The sequence below is a fragment of the Tiliqua scincoides genome, chromosome 9, assembly GCF_035046505.1.
Source record: "Tiliqua scincoides isolate rTilSci1 chromosome 9, rTilSci1.hap2, whole genome shotgun sequence".
Taxonomy (NCBI): Eukaryota; Metazoa; Chordata; class Lepidosauria; order Squamata; family Scincidae; genus Tiliqua; species Tiliqua scincoides.
Genome location: NC_089829.1, coordinates 12,110,211 through 12,130,532, shown reverse-complemented (window position 1 = coordinate 12,130,532; position 20,322 = coordinate 12,110,211). Strand labels below are relative to the sequence as shown.

At 50.6% G+C, this 20,322-nt stretch overlaps 1 protein-coding gene and 1 long non-coding RNA gene across 2 annotated transcripts; one reads left to right on the top strand and one right to left on the bottom strand.

Moving 5' to 3' along the window:
- Positions 1–1,793: 1,793 nt before the first annotated feature.
- On the top strand, positions 1,794–12,921 carry LOC136660307 (coiled-coil domain-containing protein 30-like). The gene is made up of 13 exons (XM_066637434.1): positions 1,794–1,823; positions 1,937–2,062; positions 3,087–3,224; positions 3,727–3,896; positions 4,226–4,511; positions 5,010–5,189; positions 6,598–6,807; positions 7,120–7,241; positions 7,890–8,031; positions 8,741–8,877; positions 9,975–10,038; positions 10,655–10,722; positions 12,729–12,921. The coding sequence occupies exons 1-13, from the start codon at positions 1,794–1,796 to the stop codon at positions 12,919–12,921; spliced, it is 1,866 nt and encodes a 621-aa protein (XP_066493531.1).
- Positions 12,922–16,591: 3,670 nt separating this feature from the next.
- LOC136659907 (uncharacterized) lies at positions 16,592–19,550 on the bottom strand. The gene is made up of 4 exons (XR_010794876.1): positions 19,476–19,550; positions 19,283–19,382; positions 16,951–16,985; positions 16,592–16,714 (listed from the first exon to the last, which is right to left on the bottom strand). It is a non-coding gene; the product is annotated as an uncharacterized lncRNA (long non-coding RNA).
- Positions 19,551–20,322: the final 772 nt, after the last annotated feature.

Sequence of the window (20,322 nt, the reverse complement as noted above, 5' to 3'; positions counted from 1 at the left end):
CTCACCTCTAATGGAGAGGGGGTACACAAACTCGCTCCCAGAAGGTAAGGGGTGCACATTCCCCTTTCCCACCTTGATATGGAGAAGTGAGCTTGCTCTTGAAGCTTTGCTCTTGGATCCTACTTTCCAATTGGCCACTGTGGGGAGCAAGGTGCTGGCCAAGATGGCCCCACTAGGGTCTGATTCAACAGGGCTCTTGTTAGGAAGACAATCTTATAGAGGGGGGAGAGATTGTGGGGGAAAATGGTAGCTGAGGTTAGGATTCAGGGCACCCTGCCCACTTACAGATCCTACCACACAAACACACGTTCCTTCCAGGATATGAGACCCTTTAGAAACAGAGGAGCCATTAAAGGCAGGAAGGAGGAATAGTGAGTCCCCTCTTGGGGAAGAGGTCATTCCACAGGACTTGGACAACCATGAATAAATCCCCTTATGTTTGACCATGTGAACCTTCCCCAAAGCAAAGCTCTTGGTGCAAGACCCTGCTTGAAGATCTTTGGGGACCCCATTCCTTGCCCAGGAAGGGTGCCACACTGGCCCGAGTAACTGAATCACTAAAGACATCCACCTGATCAGGAGCCAGTCCTTCCCAGTCCCATAAAGCTTTTGAAGAAAGGAGAGCCTTGTCTAAATCCAGAGGCAGGAGCCCCCAATTCCTTCCAAAGCTTGATTTGCATTTGGTGGATGAAAAGGATCACAGCACAGGACAGTCGCTGGACCTGGTTGAGAAACAGGAACCTCTAGGCAGTGGAAGGTCGAATGGGTTGGACCTGGAATCCTGGAGGTGAGAGTTCCAAGTATCAAAAACAGTTTAAACTCCTGCATGGAGAACGATCCAGAAGCAACTCTCCGATGGGGAGCAATACAAGATTGTAACACCTCTCAGAATAACTGAGGGGGGCCCTACAAGTTCTTCCCTCATTTACCACTTTAGTGAGGTCTTGATGGTACCCTTTTTAAAAAAGAATATTTATATACTGCTTTTCAACTATGAAGTTTCTCAAGGAGGTTTGAATAATAAAATCAGACCGATGGTGTTGACCAATAATTGTCCTCATCATGACAAATCCTGGATACCAGTGCAGTTGACCATCTCCTCCAGTTAAGGCTGGCCCATTCATGGGGCCAACTGAGGCAGGTGCCTCGGATGGGATGGGGGGCTTCCACCTCCATCCATCCATCTACCCGCCTCTGCTGTTCTTCCTCCTGCTTTGCCCCCTGCATTTGAAAGAGGAGAGAGAAATTAAAGCGGGAGAGAAGAGTGGTAGGCTAGAGTGTCAAAAGGGAAGAGGGGAACAGAAGAGGAAGTGTGGAGGACAGGTCAGTGGTGGACAAGAGCCTTGGGGATGCAGAGATCTATATTGTATCTGTATGTTTTCCCCTCTGTGGCTCATAACAGCTATAAGGAAAAGATGATATTCATCAGAGAAATGGCATGGGGGAAAGAGTCAGTACCTTCCGGCCAGTGGCCCTAACATTAAGCCCCTAGGCTGACTTCATAAAAATGGAGGCATTACGTCCAGTCTGGCCCATAACAATGGTCCATTTCTGAAGGGCTTGTGACAAAGGTGAGATGTGAGCCAAGGAAGGCCCAGTCTAAAGCCTTAACTGCTGCTCTATAGCAGCTCCTCCCCAATAACCATACTGTTTTCATGTCATAGGAAAGGTGCCCCCTTTGTCCCTGGAGTGCTTCCTGAGCAAGAAAAGTGCTGTCTTCATATAAAACGTATTTTTCTCCCCCAGATCTTCTGTTTGCAGGTTTGCCAAAATAGCAGAAGATGAAAGCAGACATGAAGGATGAAGAGCAAGATTGCCAAGAGGTGAGGAATATTGAAAGTGGGCATTTGGGGGCCCTAGTGTGGGAAGGCTCAGGGATGGGGGTTGATTCCTGATGTGCCTTTCTGCAGGCAAACCATTCTTGTGCTGGTTGCAGGTGCTGAAAACACACCAAGTGAAGGTTGAATTCCTGGAAAGCAAACTGTCGGAGGAGATGGAGTGGAGGAAGCAGCTGGTGCAGGACCTTGAGGCAATGCAGAAAACACTGAAAGGCGAAAAGAAGGTCGGGGGAAGGGATCCTATTAATTACTCTGCTCCCCAAGCTCTTATTATTTACTTGTCCATGACTGGCCTAGAGAACTGGTTGCTGTGCACCCTCAGACTTAGTGTAGCCAGAACACAAGAGAGGAAAGGAGGGCAGATTGAGGGGAAGAGGGAGACATGCACAATGCCAGAAGCTCCATTCGTACAGATCTGGGTGGGCAGGCACTCTGTGAGCCTGGAAGAAGCCACTGGGCTCCTTTTCCCACCCCTTCCTTCCTCCCCATCACTCAGTTAAATTTTAGCAAACTAGCAAACTCTTCTAGGACCATGTTTTGCAGGGATTGCGTTTGCCAACCCCAGTGGTGCCACCAGAGACAGCAGGTGTGCACGGGAGTGGGCGGCTTGCCCCACTGTTGTCTTTGCAGAAAGGGGAAGGCTCCTCTAGTTACTGCTGCCACTTCCTGATCTCTCTTCACCTCTGCACACTCCTTCCCCAAACCATGCCTCTTGAAGGCCAGGCAGCTGCACAGATCCCCACTTCACTCCCCTGGTGCCGCATTGCCCTGCTCAGCTCCACTTCTGGCAGGGTCAGGCAATGCCACATGCTCACCGTGGCACCTGCCAGACTGTGACGTTTCACTGGGACCACTGGCTGAAAAACACCGCCCTCAAGTTTCCCTGTATTGACAAGCAATGCATCAATATCCTCCTGCAGTTCAAAAACTACCTTGAGTGCATCTTTCAGGGGGGAGAAGGTGGAGTAAAAATAGTTCAGTTAAATAAACAAGCAAGCAACTAAACAACCACAGTATAGCCAATACATGCTGCAGTGGAATTTACTTGCAAGTGATATAGGAAAAATATAAAGGCCACAACAGAGAAAAGTTCCATTGACCTACTGAGACTGCCTTAACATCAGGTGAAAGAACAAAGTTTTCAGGCACCCTTTTAAGACCTCAAAGGAGGCACTTGCCATATCTCCCACCCAAAAGCCCATCTCTGGTACCTGCCCAGCATATGAACCTCCTTGACTGTTTAACCAGGAACTGTATGACTCCAAGTCAGAACTTCCGAAGCTTCATAGTGAACTCCAGAGACTCCAGGAAGCAGCAGAGGATTGTGATTTTCACAACACGACCCTTGAGAAACTTCAACAAGAGAATTTGTTCCTGGAATTGGAGGTCAGCACTACAGCAAGCTCAGACGTCACCATTATGGAAATGTGAGATAAGCAGGGTCAGGCCTGGTTAGTACTTGGATGGGAGACCGCCTAGGAATACCGGGTGCTGTAGGCTTATACCATAGTCTTTCGAGACTGAAGGTTGCCAACCATGGGTGGGGTGGGGTGGGGTGGACAGGGCAAGGTCAAGCCCTTTTACTTTTTTTGTTAGGCAAGAAGCTCGGAATGGAGAAACCAAGCCCGGGGAAAATTTTATATAGGACCAACTGAGCCCCTATTGGCTTTCCAGGTTATCTGATTCCTTCCAGGCTAACTGCTGCAGTTCCAGCCAGTCCGTCTCCTTACAAGCTGTTTTGATGGCATAGAGAGGCCCCAGAAGCCCTCCTGCCACTGTTGCTAGCTCAAGACTCCTGGCACCTGGCATGGCATGATTCCTGAGCTCCAGTCCAGCGCACTCACTTACTTCCAGGGTCCTCAAAATATTTATGCTCCTCACCTTGCAGGTATCGGAGCTTTCCCAAGAATATGAGCAGTTGAGCCAGCTTGTTGCAGGGCAGACGGAGCCAGACCAAAGACCAGTGACAAGTAGAAGGAGCTGCCCTGAGCTGATGGCCAAAGAGAAGGGTTGGGAAGATGAGCTGTGTGGCCTGGGAGAAGAAATGAAGCAGCTGCGGTATAAACTGCAACACATTCCTATTTCTGCTTTGCATGTAGTTTCTCCAATGGATCAAAAATTGGCAGAACAAAAATGCTTCCAATGCAGAGCATCCCCACTTTAGGGTCTGCCCAGGGATGCTTAACGGCCCTGTCCATGTCCCCTGAGGTTTGCAGGAGGGCCTGAGTGGAAAGTCTGAATCTCCCCCTGCCCTGACCCAACTAGATGGCCTTAGGCAAGCCTCCCTCTCTCAGCCTCCATATTCCTACAGACATGATTTTGTTTTGTTTGGATACCCCTTAGAGTCTCCTTCCATGTCTCTCTTTCTTCCCTCTTTGCACCTCAAGTGTGAAGTTATCAGACAGCCAAAAGAGAATGGAGAAATTGGAGATGCAGGTCAAAGGAAGCCATGAAGAAAGGCAATTCCTGCGGGGAGAAAATGATCAGCTGAGGAAGGGCCTCCTTGCACTCCGACATCAGCTTAGCAGTGCCACAGTTCTGTGGGCAAAGAAGGAAGCTGGCTCTGTGGAGAAGCCGCCTCTCAGGCCACAGGCTCCTGCGGGGGACACAGGCAGTGAGGTGAAGCAGGAAAAAAGACTTTCCAAAGAAGGGTCCTCCTGCACAAAGGAAATGGTACTTTGCCCCAACAGGCCCACAGCCAAAAAACTTATGGGGAGGGTATTGAACTGGGCAGGGAGTCACCCCTCCACTAGATGACTAAATTGCCAACACTGGGAAGCCAAAATCGGAAGAGTTCTCTTGTCGGTCCAGCAGAGAACCTCTTGGCTCCACAGGTCACTGTGGCTTCTTGCACTGGCTGGTTGCGGTTTCTCTTGCAACCGCCGTCAAGGGGGGTGCTGTGGTGCAGCAAAGCTCAGGTCAGCCAGTCCTGTTTTTTTTCTGAGGTGCCTCGGTGGTCCATAGATTAAGGCACTTGGGTCCTGCTGCCAGATCCCTGCCTTATGAACCAGGAGCCCAGGAGGCATAGGGAACCTGTGCCCAAGGCTTCCTGTTCATATCTTGCAGCTCCGACCAGTGTCATTTTGCACAGGGATCCTCTGCACTTGGCACTTCCCCTGTGGCCACTTTGGCTGCCTCCTTCGTGACTTCCATTCCATCTCCTCCCTGCAGTGCCTGTTTGGAGATAGATTCCTGCAGGAGCAGCAGCAGCAGGACCTTCAGCAGCTCCAACAGGACTTTCTCCGGGTTCAGACCCTGTGCAACTCAGCCGAGAAGGAGCTGAGGTACGAAAGGGAGAAGAACCTGGAGCTAGCCAAGCACAACGCCCTGCTCCAGCAAGAAAACAGCACGGTGAGTCTCTAGCTCCCCACAGATGGAGGAATGCTGTGGAGCAGTTTTAGCATAATGGGGAGAGATAGAGAAGGTCCTATAGACACCTTCCTGTGTTTGGAGTGGTAGCAAGGAGATCTTTGTGTGAGCACCACCTTTGTCAGAGTGGAAGATTGGAGGAAAAGATCGGTGGCTTGTTGCCTCTGGAACTCCCTCACACATGAAATACACCAGCTCTGTTTGCTTTGTGCCTTGAAGAGAGAGCTATGAAAGGCATTCCTTGCCAGCCATGCTTATGGCAGACCACAGGGGACCAGCTTTGCCCACACCCTTGTGCTTCCCTGAGCCTGCACCTCAGCTCGGTCAATGGACTGGGACAGGGGTGCCCAAACCCCAGCCCTGGGGCCACTTGCTGCCCTCGAGGCCTCTCAATGCAGCCCTCAGGGAGCCCCCAGTCTCCAATGAGCCTCTGGCCCTCCGGAGATTTGTTGGAGCCCACACTGGCCCAACGCAACTGCTCTCAGCCTGAGGGCGACTGTTTGACCTCTCGCATGAGCTGTGGGATGAGGACTCCCTCCACTGCTTACTGTTTCACGTCTGTGATGCAGTAGTGGCAGCAAAGGAAAGGCCAGCCTTGCTTTGTGCAAGGTCTTTTATAGGCCTTGAGCTATTGCAAGACCTTCATTCATTCATATAAGTTCATTTTTAATTTATACATTTATGTACATTTATTCAAATTTTAAATGTAAATTAATTCTTTTTTTCCCCTAGCCCTTGACACAGTGTTAGACAGATGATGTGACCCTCCTGCCAAAAACTTTGGATACCCCTGAACTAGGAGGATTGCAGTGAAGCAAAGGAAGAGTGCAGAACTCCAGCCTTAAAGGCTGCCCCTTTAAACCTCACCCCTCCAGGCAGATAGGCAGAGCTGGGAAGAAGTGGCTGGACCTGTTTAAGGCCTTGTTCCTCCTCTGGCCTTTATCGAAGCAAGTTGTTCACTTGAACCAGTCTGGTGCCTGGTCCTGCCCCATCCTGCCCTGGGGGCACTAGCTTGGGGGACACATCAGGGCATCAGACTTCAGTGTGTTCAATCCCTCATGCACAGGTCTCACCGTTTCTTGGGGTGGGGCAGTTAGGGCAAGTGATTTAACCAGGGGCTGCCCACCAGTAATGCCACAGTCAGCTCTCCTCAGGGACAGAGGTTGTGGGAGATTCATGGGACCCATATTGTGTTGATGAATGTGTGAGAAAACAGCGCATATTAGATCAGTGGAAAATGATGCACGAAGGACACAAAGTGGTCGTAAGGGGGGGAGCTCCACAATGTGACCGTCGCTCACATGAGCAAATGGCATGTATTCATACTGCACGAACCTGGGGGCTCCTGTGGCTCCGAGCAGCCTTCTGGAGATAGCTTTTTTTTTCATAGATGAAAGCCGAACAGAAGCAGGCTCAAGAGAAGCTGTCCGAGTCCAGCAAGGAGTGCGCCTCGCTCGCCTCTTGGTGCGAGCAGAGTCACCAGAAGGTCCAAGAACTGGAGCTGGAGCTGCTCAAGCATTCCCAGGCCCTGGAGCAGCAGAGCAACTTGCAGGAGCAGCTGAGCCAGGAGAAGGCCAGAGCAGCAGAGGCTGAGAACAGGGTCTGTGTCCGAACTTGGATCTTCCGTCTGCTTTCTTAAGAACATAAGGACAGCCCCATATGGTTCAGGCCATAGGCCCATCTAGTCCAGCTTCCTGTATCTCACAGCGGCCCACCAAATGCCCCAGGAGCACACAAGACAATAAGAGACCTGCATCCTGGACCCTTGCATCTGGCATTCTCCCATTTCTAAGATCAGGAGCATGGGAGGTGGGGGGTGGCATCCTGCCTCAATCGACCCTGCAGGTTTTCATCCTGCCTGCAGCCGAGGTGGTCTGGAAATGAACTGAAAACATGACACTTCCCTTTCCAGCATCTTCACTGCCAAAAATACAGCCAGAAGCTCTCGGAGCAGCAGTCGGCCTTGCAGCAGGAGAAGGAAGCCCTCCATGAGGAGTTCAGGTGCACCCTGGAGCAGATGGACGTTTCAGTCAGGTAAGGTCCAACCTTGGCTTGCTTGAAGGCAGGAGTACTTGAGAAGTGTGAAATTGGATGCTGCATGTTGTTTGAAAGAAAATGGGGTGAGGTGCTTCTGAAAGTGGGGTGCCCCAAGCTCCCAGGCAGCAGGTTGTCAAGGGAAGGCCCTGTCGCCACGGCTTTTCCTCTTCCTTCTGCTCCCTCAATTCGAAAGGCAAGAAGAGGGCATGTAGAGGAGAGGGCCCAGAGGGATGACAGTGGGATATTGGTGGTGCTGTCACCACTGATACCACTCCCTAGACTTGATTCACCCCCCTCCCAACTCCAGTCTCCTCCTCATTCCTCCCTCTTCACACTCTGTTCTGTCCACTCCCCACTTCCCACCTGTGCTGAATGCAGTGTCACATTTTGTGACAGTTGTAAAGGAATGTGCACTGCAGAACGTTAGTTCTGGCTATACAGGCCCTCGGAGGAATGGGCTATAAGATGGTTTAATTACTACCAAGCAGTTCTTGTCCATACATTCTCCCCCCTTGCGCATGATGTGCAAACGTGCAAGTCCCACATGTGCTCCAGTGCGCGCGCAAGGGCTTGCCGCTGCCTTAAGTTAAAATTCCACTCCTGGCTGAGCTATGTCCGTGGCTGCTATTGCCCCATGCCTCACAGAAAACACCATGAGAGCCAGCTCCGTCGCAAAGCCAAACTCCAGAGAGCCAAGGAGACCTTCATCTGCGAGGTGAAGAAGCGGGACGTGCAGATTAAGGAACTTGAAAATGAAGTGACACTGATCAAGAGCCAGGTGAAAAAGGTGGGTGCTGAGAGGAAGGTTTCACTGTCAAGCTTCTCTCTTCCTCTTCCACTCCACTCAAATCCAGGAAGTTGGAAGAGAATGGGGAGCCATGGAGGTGGTGGCTGGCACCCCAACAAGGCCCTCGGTGACCATGTTGAGAATTTTGTGAAAGAGGAGGGTCCCATTTGCTTCTCCAAACAGTGGGGCTGGAAGGAATTGTGTAGGCAGATTTTCAGTCAGACCCCTGGTTCACCTGGCCCAGTATTTCCTGCTCCGACTGGCTGAGCTCCCTGGGGTCTCAGTCACTCCCACACCTGCTACCTGAGAGGCCAGGGATCAGACCTGGGACATGAGTCAGGCCAAAGTAGTGCTCTACCACTAAGCTGTGGGCAGGAATCTAGAGCAAGAAGGGAGTGCTCTGTCTGCCCCAAAATCATTCACTCCTCCAAGCCTCATGGAAGGATCTTTCCCAGCAGTCACTGGAGGGCAACTAAGGCCCTTTGGACCTGGAACCTGGGAAAGGAGGGGATCTGCACGGAGCTCTTCCAAGGACACCCATTGGCGTTCTCCATGCCTGTATATGGATATCTTTCATGTGCCATTGTGCAGTATTTCCTGTTCTTGATGCATTCCAGAAGGGATTTGAAGCGTTGGGGGATGGGCTGTAAAAGTGGGCAGGAGAGGAACGTGGACTGAGTTCAGCGAAATACCTTTTCTTTCAACACAGGACCAATTGCTGATCAGTCGGGTGACTGCAGAGAACAAGCGTTTGCTCCAGGAAAAAAGGAGGCTCTTGGAACAGCTGCAGAAATGCAAAGAAGCCGAGCAGGGCAGCAAACGGGTCCTCTTCTCAACCCAGAACAGGTAACAACAGTTTAAAAAGGAAAAAAAAAAAAGGCTGCTTGCAGGGAACACAGCCTTCAATTCTGACCTGTAGAACCTGGTCGTTGATGTTCTCACCTAGCACCATGAGGATCCCCTTCACCAAGCATCACTCCTGAGCATGAGACCCTTTCAGTGCTCCCTGGATCAGGGCCTCTAGACACAGAGGAGGGAGGGGCTTGAAGTAGCAGTGGATAAACCACTTGCCTCTCCCAAAGTGCCCTGGAGCATCACATAACTTGTGCAATGCCTCAGAGCACTCTGGGAGGAAAAAAAAAATGTCCCAGCAAGAGCCAGGCACCATGGTACGTCAATCGCTGCTGCCTTCAACCTCCCAGGCAATGATGTTTCTGGTTTCAAAAATACAGAAATTGTCGCAGCCCCCACTACCCTCGACAGGGATGTCCTTAGCTAATTTTTGGTTTCTTTGAGATTTTAGGGAACTGTTTCTAGTTTTATTCTCCTATGAAACCAAACCCTAAAGATAAGTGTGGGATCCCCCCCCCCCCCCCACCAAATCATCCCAATGCTGGAAAGATCTTGCAGTGGCTGCCTGACTGGCATTCTGCCCATTTTCATGCATCAGCCCCCACTCTAGATATATGTCCCCCTGCTGAATCAGCTGTCATGACATCCCCTAGATCTAGTTCAGAGCTAGCCAACTAAAGTAGTTGGCCAATTAAAGTAGTTGCCTCAGGCAGCAGAAGGGGGGGCACCCATCTCTGACCACCTCCTTGCCTCCACTGCTTCTTCTCCGTCCCACTCTCTGGATTGGAAAAGGAAGAGAGGAGGAGGGACTGTAGAGTGAAGGAGATTACTGAGGTAGAGCAATGGAGAGTTGGAGGTATAAAGGCTGGCACATCATGGGGGGGGCCAGCATTTGGTATGCTGCCTCAGGCGTCAAGTTTTAGGCCAGCCCTGGCTCCTGATGGAAAAAGAGGGGTCTGGTTGTAGCAAGCAAAACAATCAGGAGAAGACCCTTCCAAGGGGAAGTTCCACCGCCTCAGTGTCAAGCCTGTGTGGGTGGGAATTTGGACTGGTGCAGGGCTGGCGCCCATCTCTCTGTCTGAAATTTCCAGGGTAGAGTTTCTGCACAAGGAAAATAAGCAGCTTCAGGAACAGATTCTCCAGCTGACCACTCAGGTTGGTGTCTCTGGAACAGACATTATGAAGCATCCACAGCCACAGCTTGGAAGTAAGAATTTGTGGCTTTCACACAGAATTAGGTTGCCCAACAACTTGAAACTAGTTAATATTTGGGCCCAGTTCGTCCAGGGGTGGAGGCTGGACGCTGGCCCATGGAAAAGGCCTGTCACGCCAACCCCTGAGCACCCCAATCCCACCTCCACAGGGGTACCAATTTGCCAAGAGGGACCCAGTCTACAACTGGAAAGGGTATTGCAGAGGCTAGCATGCTGTGGGGGGGGGGGAGGAATGAATGGAAGACTTTGCCCCAGGGCTTCCAGCAACCTGGCACTAGCAGTGGAGATGTCTGTATCACTGCGCAAGTCAGCTCTTCAGCAGACCAGCTCTCTGACAAGGTTGTGTCCTGGATTTTTCTGAAAGAGTAGGTCTGAAGGCCCCAGGGTGCTGCCCCCTTGCAGGTCTGGAGCCAGACAGTGCCTGGGTGGGAGAACACCTAGGAGTCCCACATCTGCCACCTTGACTGCCATACTGAAGAAAGTAGGCACATCAGTGTAAATATTAGAAAAATATATGTGTAAGTTCTCCTTACTGCATGCATATTGCCCTCTTCCAGGAACTGAGGAGCGTTGGCTTCTCGGAATGCCAGCTGCAAAGCAAGCTGCTTCCCCTTCCCAACATCAGGTAAACTGAATATGTGGTTTGGGTAGTGTCAATACCCTGCAAGGTGGTCATCATCTCCAGGGTTGGCCCATCCACAAGATCGATGGAGGCGATGGCTTAGGTAGCAGATTGGCAGGGATGCCCACCTTCCCATCCACTCCCTGGATTGGCAAAGGGAGACGGGGATGAAGCAGAGGAGGAGAAGGGTGGTGGGCTAGAGCTTCTCCACTGTCCTCTCCTCCACACTTCTTGTTCTGCTCTATCCTGTCTTGTTCTTCAAATCCAGGGAGAAGGAGTGCTGGAGGCAGGTGAGCTCAGGCTCGCCCCTACCAATCTGCCTCAGACAATCTCATGGACAGGCCCTCCAGGGAATCACCCCAGGAAAAACATTGTCTCCTCCTTAATATCTTAATTACCCAGTTTTTGAGTCCCTGGGTTGCTCAAATCTGGCCATGCCCTAGTGACAACCAGATTAGATTACTATAATGTGCTCTATGTGGGGCTGCCTTTGAAGATGGTTTGGAAACTGCAACTAGTGTAGAACACTGCTGCCCATGTGGTTGCTGGGGCTTGTTGATTGACTTGGTCGGCCACGGCTTCAGCAGCTATACTGGCTGCCAGTTTGTTTCCGGCTGAATTCAAAGTGCCAGTTTTGACTTGAAGGCCCTCTGCTGTATAATCCTCTGCCATATAATCCTACCCACCCTCTCAGGTCATCAGAGGAGGCCCTTCTGACTGTGCCACCACCAGTAGAGGTGAGGGGGTGGCGACTAGGAATAGGGCTTTCTCAGTGGTGACATTTATGGAATTCCATTTATGGAATTCCCTTCCCCTGGAATTAATTACAATTCCTTTTTTGGAGACCTTTCAGTGGAGCCTCAAGACCTTCTTATTTATGAAGACTTTTAAGTGAAACTGGGGTCTGGTGCTTTTTTAATGACATATTTTAACTGTAATGATCCAGGGTGTTTTAATGGTCTTTAATTGTTTTTAATATATATTATTTTATTTTATGTTGATATTGTTAGGGCACAATCCAGAGGTGCCCTTCGGCTGGCACAACTCCCTTGCGCCGGCCCAGGAGGGTCGCAAATGTGCCGTAAAGCATGTTTGTGCCTCCTCAGGAGGAAGCCAGGCTGGTGCACAGAGGTGCATTGACCTGCAGAGGTTGACACAAGCCTCTGTGCCAGCTTCCTTGGCGAGGCTTGCGTCGGCCCAAGTGGGCCGACGTAAGCATCTGCAGTGGGTGAGGAGGAGGAGGGAGGGAGGTGGCGGGGGAAGGGTGGGCAATGGGTGGCCCCAGGGGTGTGTGAGGAGTGGAAGGTGGGGCTGGGATCCAGCACTTATGCTGGATCCCAGCCCTCGTTCCTGGGGAGTTTGGAGTGGCTTGAAGTCGCTCCGCTCTCCTTGTGCCACCTCAGGAGGTGGCACAAGTCCGAGGAGACCCACAGGGGCAAGGATGCCTTACCCAGAGGTAAGGGGGAAAGTTTCCCCTTGCCTCTGGCTGAGCTGCCTTGGGCCCCTATCCTGCGCTGGGTACAGCACAAGCCTCTTGGCTTGCCTGTTCCAGAACAGGATAGTATTGTGCCCTTAGCCGCCTTGAGTCTCCTCTGGTGTGGGAGAACAGCTGGATAAAAAATCCTATCAATCAATCAATCAATCAATCAATCAATCAATCAATCAATCAATCAATCAATCAATCAATCAATCAATCTTTTCTGGAGCAAAAGCCAGCCTGCAAGTTGTGCTTCCTCACCCCAGTACCAGATATGTGTATAGGGAGAGGATAACTGCATTAGGAAGCACACTCTACACATGCTCAGATGTGCTGCCTTTTCTGCATTGGCTTGCATGTTTCTGGTCTGAGCCTTGGCTTTGAGAACTTTGAGAAAGAACATCCTTCTATCCACTCTGTCTCTCCCATGCATAATTTTGGAGGCACCCCTCAGGTACCTTTTCTACACAGATTGGTACAATGGCCTCACAGTAGACCTACCAGGGGTTAACATGCCTGGTTTCTCTTGCAGCCTCTCAGTGAAGGAGCTCTCAGACTTGCTTGGCCTTCTGAGGGCCATTCAGGATGCCCAACCTGAGGAAGTTGCTGAGAGGTCCCTGCTGTCCTCTTTGCCTTGCCTGCCTTCCGAGGTTGGCTACTTAAATGGGGCTTTGCTGGGGGATGTCACAGACGTTCAGGAGAACCAGAGCCAGCCTTTCTGCTGAGATTGCGCCTGAGGGGTGCAAAGGAAGACTTTCAAAGGAGAACAGTGCAGGGAGTCTGGGAGATGCTCCTGCCCTTGCTCCTCGTTCTTAAGGTTCATCGGACACTAAAGGACTCCATGAGGCTTTTTTTTGTTTTAAAGTTCCCAATATATTTGACATGTACAGTTGTTCTGAATCTATGGAAAAGCAAAGTATTGAGCACTGTATTTTTAGGCACACACTGGTTTTTCAAACCTAAAGGTCTGGTGTCTCCCCTGCTGGCTTGTTGAGCTCTAACCCCCAGGTGGAAGGGAGCAGAGAGCACACATACAGTTGTAAGCACTTTGAAAGGCTAGAGAAGCACTTGGAACTCTCCCTCTTGCCTCCAGGATTCCAACCCCAACCCATTGGTCCTTTCACTGCCCAGGAGTCCTTGTTTCTCCACCTGCTTCAGAGACTCTCCTGTGCTGTGATCCTTTTTCTCCAATGAACGCAAAGCAAGCTTTCAGAGAATCACACCTAGGCTGCTGACTATGCATTCGGAAGGGCTTTCCTACCTTCAAATATTGCATAGGAAGACTGACTCCTGATCAGGTTGAAGTCTTCTGCTGTTCCGCTGCTTGGGCCAGAGTGACTCCCTTCCTGAGCAAGGAACAGGATCGGTAAAGATCTACAAGCAGGCTCTTGTAGATCCCCAAAAACCCCAAAAGAGTTTTGCTTTGGGGGAGGTTCTCATGGTCAAACATAAGAAAGGGTGATTTTTCCATGGCTGCCCCAGCCTTGCAGAATGACATCCCTGCTAGCTTTCCCCCATTTCTGATGGGTGAGGCAACAGGGTTGGTCCATCCCCAAGGCTGACAGCAGCACTTGTCCCCCACCCCAACTGCTCCTCCTCCTGATCCTTGGAGCTAAAGGAAGAGGGGACAGCAGAAGAGGAAGTGTGGAGGCAAAGAATGGTGGGTTAGAGTGTTGGATGCTTGAGCCCACTGTGCACCTCCCTTCCACACTTCCTCTACTGCACCCTCCCCTTCTAGTACAGGGAGCAGAGACCGGTGCATCTTCAGGTAAGAGATGGCCACATCTGGCACACCACTCTGGGTCTGGGGTTCCTGGGCCAGCCCCAACTGCTAGTAATATGCTATGTGGCTTGAAGCCACTTGCATGAGACAAAGGAAACGTGTCTTAATCTGGAGCCCTTTGTTAATTGAAAGATCTGCTTCTTGGACAAGGCAAGCAGAATCCCCAAGTGTAGCTGCTTCAGCAGGTCTCTATGGATTTTCTCTTTCCACTGTAAGGCCAGCTCTTGGGTGATGCAGGCAGACAGGCAGGCTTCCACCTGAGGGAGTCCAGCCTCACCCAGAACTCTGCCATCTCATTGGCAGTTCCAGGCACAGCCACTGGAGGGCAGACCTGCATGTTATCTAGTCCTTTGCTCGCAATTGGACCTGTGCCTGTTTTCTTCCTATTGCTTCTTCCCATCCAGTTCTTTCTGCAGCCATTTTATGAAAGGCCTTTTTCTTGATTACCTGCTTGGTCACTTAGCAGAGAGGGAGCTGTCAAGCCAGCCAGGCTGCCCCAACTTTGCTCCTGCTTGTTTGGGCTTTTGGGTAAGCAGGAATCCCCTGCATTTGGGGATCTCCTTTCCAGATGAGGGAGTTTCCAATAGAGCCTGTCTGTCTGTCTTCCCTGACTTGATGATGGCAGCAAACTGACCATATCCCAAAATATATTCAAACCAACCAGTAAGAGGGAACAGGGAGGGTAAAGATGGAAAGGCTGTTGCCAACCACTAGGTGTTACATCTGTTTTGCCTTTGCTTGTTTTCCGTGCCCCCTTCCACCAGAGGGGCATACCATCAACCCGTGATCCTAAACTGTATTCACAGCAAAGGAGGCAGATGAGGAAGAGATTCTTGGGGTGAACATTTGATTTGTCCTTCTCACATCTTCAAATGCAGTGCATTTCGTTTCCTACTCTCAGGGCAAGGAGACTTCTTGAACACACACCAGAATTTGGCAGATTGCCCTCTGGGAAACATGAGGCACAAACCTCATGAGTTTCAGGCAGGTAGACACCCAAACAAGATCTAATGTGATGAAGAGCTTTATTACTCTTATATTCCATCAAACCACCAGATCATATGATGGGCTCCTGGGTTTGTTTTTGGTGAGAGATGAAAGTGGGAAAGAAGTCATTTGAAAAATCTGCTTAGGATACAAGAATGGCCACCCTGGATCAGCGCAGTTACCCGCTTGACCCAGCCTTTAGCCTCTGGCCTGTGGGCAGCAGAATGACTTGGCCACATATTAGCACAACACTGCAAAGAGAGGTCCTTGCAGTACCAGAGCTGGGCTGTCGGTAGCCATTGTGGGCAAGGCAGGAGCCAGGAATGAAGTCAGAACACCAGGAGTCAAGTCAGGATGGAGACAGCAGGTAGGAATCAGAAAGGAAATCTGAAGCCCAGGGGTCAAGCTGGGACCACAAACTAAGACAGGAATCAGGAACAGGGTGGCCAGATGTCATAACCACAAAGGAGGACACAGCACCCCATGTTTTTGGGTGTCTTCCTTTGTTTACCCAAGCAATCCACACACTCTACCCCATCACTCTCCCACCCACTTTCACCCCCATACTCTTCCACCCACACGTTTTCCCTCTCCCCCCCCCCCCACACAGTATGTCTGGAGGCTAGAGCAAGCAAGCCACACACTCTCCCCCCAACAGTCCCTCACCCCTCGTTCTCCCCCTCCCACCCCACACAGCATGTCTGGATGCTGGAACCCAACTCCCCCCCCTCAACAGCTGGCGGATTGAGAGACCATAGCTGCTCAATTCAGACTAGGTATCCTAGTCTGGGGAGAGAAATGGTGCCGAGCTCCCCAGTTGACTGTGCTTGTCTCAGAATCATTTACCGAATACTAAGTAGCACCAAATCTCAAGCACTTAAAACCCACTCCCCATGATCTCAGAAATCAGTGGTTGTCTGTAGATGTATTTGTGCTCCAGAGGGGATTTAGAAAGTGGCCAGAACCAGAAGAGGGGAGGCAGGAGGACCTGATTTGTATTTGTACATTTTAATGCAACCCAACAAACAAAGGAACAAAAAACAAACATGAAAGCAAGCAATGCAGGCAGCCCCCCTCAACACTGGCACTCTGTCTTGAAATGTAGGACATGTCCGTGAAAAGGAGAACGTCTAGTCACCCTGATCAGGAAAGAAACCAAGAGTCAAGTTAGGAGTCAGGACCAGCAGTGAAGTCATGCAACAGGGAGGAAGCCATCAGCTGGAGCCTCCAGAAGCGAGGGCAGGATCCATGTCCTACTCCTCCTTGGCTAGGCAGCCCCAGCCGGAGCCAGTAATCAATTGCCAATCCGAACTCATCAGCCCAGGAAACTTACAACAGGGAAATATTCAGGCCACTGCAGAAGGGATACTAACAGTAACTTGGGGGAGGCTGGTGGCCAGGCTGTTATAGCTCTCAATGCTCTGGCTCACTCCTTGCTGTAAGTGGAGCCAAGATACGCACACAGTTCCTGTGGGACACAACAGCACCACTGCATTCTTGCATAGGACTGAACTCCCTCACAGCCCAGCCCCCAACTGGGGCACAGAAGCTCCCCCAGCCAGAAGAATGCCAGGACCCTTGGAAGAGTTAGCAAATGAAGGGTTGACCCTGGGTGGGCACCTGCTTATCTTTCCAGAGACCACCATGTCTGGGAGACATTCACTTCCAGGAGTTGGAGCAGCTAAGCTGTGGTGGTCACTTCGGCCAGGAGTCCTAGGAGCTGCCTGACCCGGTTCGGCCCCTGACTCCTAAGGGAAATGGAGAAGACAAAGGAGGACAATGAGAGGAGGGACCCCCTTTGAGGTTCCCCCCTTTGATAGGGGAGCCAACACGCTCCTGGACAAGGTTATGTTTTATTAGCCTTGCCCTGCCAGCTTCAGGTGGCTCCCCACCCCCACCTGCTGCCACTTGATTGAAGAAGATAATCAAGGTCACAAATTCAGCCCTGCCCCACCTGAGAGGGAGAGGTTCACTCAGGATTTACCTAGCTGTCTTCCCTGGATGCAAGTCTGGAAGGAGCTGGAAGGGAAAAAGGAAGTGATGTGCATTGGCAGATGTCTGAGCTGCGAAGCCACCCAAAGGTTTTCCCCAAGCCCAGCCCTTCCGTGTGTGCCTGAGGCACCTTCTCACCTCTGGACCCCAAGATGGATGACCCAGATGCCACCTTCAGCGGAGATGCTCTTTGCTGCTTTATTGCTCTCTTCCCCCCCCCCCCACGGCAGGGCTTTGGCCTCAGCAGGCACCACTCACTTCCACCCAAGGTGTTGCAGAGGCAGCCCCAAAGCAATTTAGTGGTTGTTTAATGGCTGTGTTGCCTGATATAAATATTAAGGCTTTCACAGTTGGCATTCATGACATTGAAATAAACAGTGTTCTGTTTGATAGGCTGCCTACTACTTTGGTAGGCATTTTCAAACAACGAAGCTACCGCAAGTAGTTCTTCAAACTACCCAGTATAACTGATACTCTGATCTTAAAGTTCCAAGTACCTTTAAGAACTGAAGTAGAATAATAGGTGCTTGGGACTTTAAGATCAGAATTGATCAGTTTGAACACTGTTCATTTGGCACTTGCAAAACTTGGAAGTGTAGAGAAAGTGGCTGCTAGGCAGAGGCTGGGGGGAGGAAAGAGGAATCAAAGCTGTCAGTCCAAGAACGTTGTGATGAGGCCACTGCAGCAGAAGGGATGCTTACATTAACATAAGGGAAGCTGGTGGCCAGTTCACATAAAATGCCTTGAGTTGCCGGGCCTTTGAGGAATTTTATCAAGGGGTACAAAGTTTCTCTTGGCCCCTTTCCCAAAGGGGGAAGTGGAGGAGGCACAGCAGAGCACTGGGGAGGGCAGGGCAGGGGCAGGCAGGGGGAAGGTGGCAACAGCCACAAAAGTCTTCGGAGCCCAGATCTACCTGTCCATGTGGCATTGGCAGCTAGATACAGAAATATGGATAAACCAAACACACTCCTAAGTCTCTCTCAAATTAGCATCATTATATTTAGGCTCACACTAGAATGAAGAGTATCCTGTGTGTACCAAAACTTCCTTCTGCAGCAGCTACAGTCCTGCAGCTGTGTCCCTGAGCTCCTATACACTCCTTCATGGTAAGCAAATCCACAACCCAAAGAGCTACTATAGCAGGCCAGTTTCATCCCAGATTTGACACTAAGGGTTGTCATGTATGCATTCCACAGCCCAGCACATATGGCTTGCGGTAGGACCTGCGCCATGTGCCCATGGTAGCACCCCCAGCATCCCACACAGGTAGCAAGTCTGGGTGAGATAGGAAAATTCTCAGGGCCCCCCCTTTGGCTTCTGCGCCCCCTTTTTGACCTTTCTGATTACTCCCTTTATCACCCTCTCATGGGCCCTGCAGCCTCACTCCTTGTTGTCCCCAGGACCTTTGGAAGAGTCAGCAATCAAGGGTCAAACCCAGACAGGCACCTTTCCAGCCAGGTATTCTTTCCACAGACCATCATGTCTGAGAGACACTACCTTCCATGAGTTGGAATGGCTGGGTGATTTCTTTCTCCTCCTCCTCCTCTCTATTCCTCCTCCTCATGATCAAAATCTTCATACAGAATTTATGTGGATGGAAAGAAGAAGCAGTTTATTCCAATTCTGTTTGTATCTGGAGGGATTAAGCATGGAGAAAGTCTCAAGGGGTTGGGTTTGGCATTGGAGGGGGAGTCATATTGAGCGACAGTGGCAGCTTCCAAGTGGCAGTGATGACAAGATTCAGAAAAGTCCTATTCCAATGTTTCTCAAGGTTTGCCCTCCACCGTATCACTTCATATGGTCCACCTATTTGAAATACCACTGGGAGTAACTGGCAATGACATCGTGACATCATTGCAAGTTACTTCTGGCTTGGGAGGCCAGATGCAATGCAACAAACACCAGTAAGTGGTTCAGAGTGGATGGATGGACTTTTCTGAGCATGGAAAAGCATACTTTGGAGCTCTGCCCATCAAGCCGAATCTCCTACTGCTGTTTGTTGTGTTGCATTCCTCAATGCTGGGTGGCAGGTGTCCAGGGGTCCTGAGTCCCACCAGACACCATCTGAAGTACCACCGGTGACACCCATACTACTGGTTGAGATACACTGTCCTATTCCCATGTCAATTCTTCTTGAGGCAGGATTGGCATAGTGAGACAAGCTCACTTGCGACATCTACCTCAGAAACAAAAGAGCAACCTTGAAGGCCCCTTGGACAACAGCTAAGAGTGTGGGTGATGGCCCTGGGCATGGATGGTGAGTGGCGTAAGCCTCTTCTGGGATGAGGCTCTGCCCTCCCTCTTTGCTTGGAAAGAGATGTTACCTTCAGTGGAGGAGGGACTGTCATCCTGTATCATGAAAATGGTCTGTTGATGATCACTATGTTTTAAGGTGGACCATAACATTTTTTCATTTAGGTGATCCTGTAAAGAAAAAAATGTCAAGAGAGGCACATTGCTTTGTCCCACAAGTTCAATCCTGCCAGAGAAGTGAACAGGATGCTGCATTTTCCTCACCTTATTATAAGTGAGGAAGAACAGTACGAGGAAGAATATCACTGAAACAAAGACAATGAACACTGTAAGCCAGGAACCGCAACCTCTGAAAGGAGATTCTGATCTGTGAGGAAGAGATGAAACAAAATCATTAATTTTGTTTAAATACATGAAACAAAATTATTATCTGAAACAGCTCAGACCTGTTCCAAACCTCTGTGGCAGCCTTTCTGACTTACTTGGCTATAACATTTGGATGACACTGAGGGGTGCTGGGCAGCATTTCCAAGGTTAACACTTCTAGCCAAGGCCAGAATGGACAGCCACCCTAAACCCTGCTGCGCTAGTCAGCAAGTGTCATCACAAATCATACGTGCCACACCAAGTGTGTGTAGAGGACCCTCTGAAGGAGACGTGGTCACTGCTGGGGGTCTCTCCACCCTCCTTGTCGCTGCAAAAGAAACCCAGTTGAACCAGGACCTCTGTGGTTTGTGGGTTTCAAGCAGCTGTTTCCCAGATCAAACATTGCTGGCAGCAGCCCAGCACCGGCTCTCGACAGTCACTGGGCTGGGCCGGCTGTTTATCTTGCTCTTATCAGCAGCAACCTGCTGTTGCTGGGGGACAAGTTTAATCTGGGAAACGGCTTGCAGTGTGGGTACATAGAAGAAAGGTGTGCAAACACCACAGCAGGTGAAATTGCTGCGAGGGTCTTTGACTGCTTCCAGCTGTAGTGATAGAAGCACATTTCAGTGATTTCCACTCCTTCATCCGGTGCCACTTTCAAATAATCCATTCAGGATCCATTCCAGGACCCCCTGCGGATACTGATTTCAATGGATACTGGGGTCTGCAGAAAAGCCTCCGAACA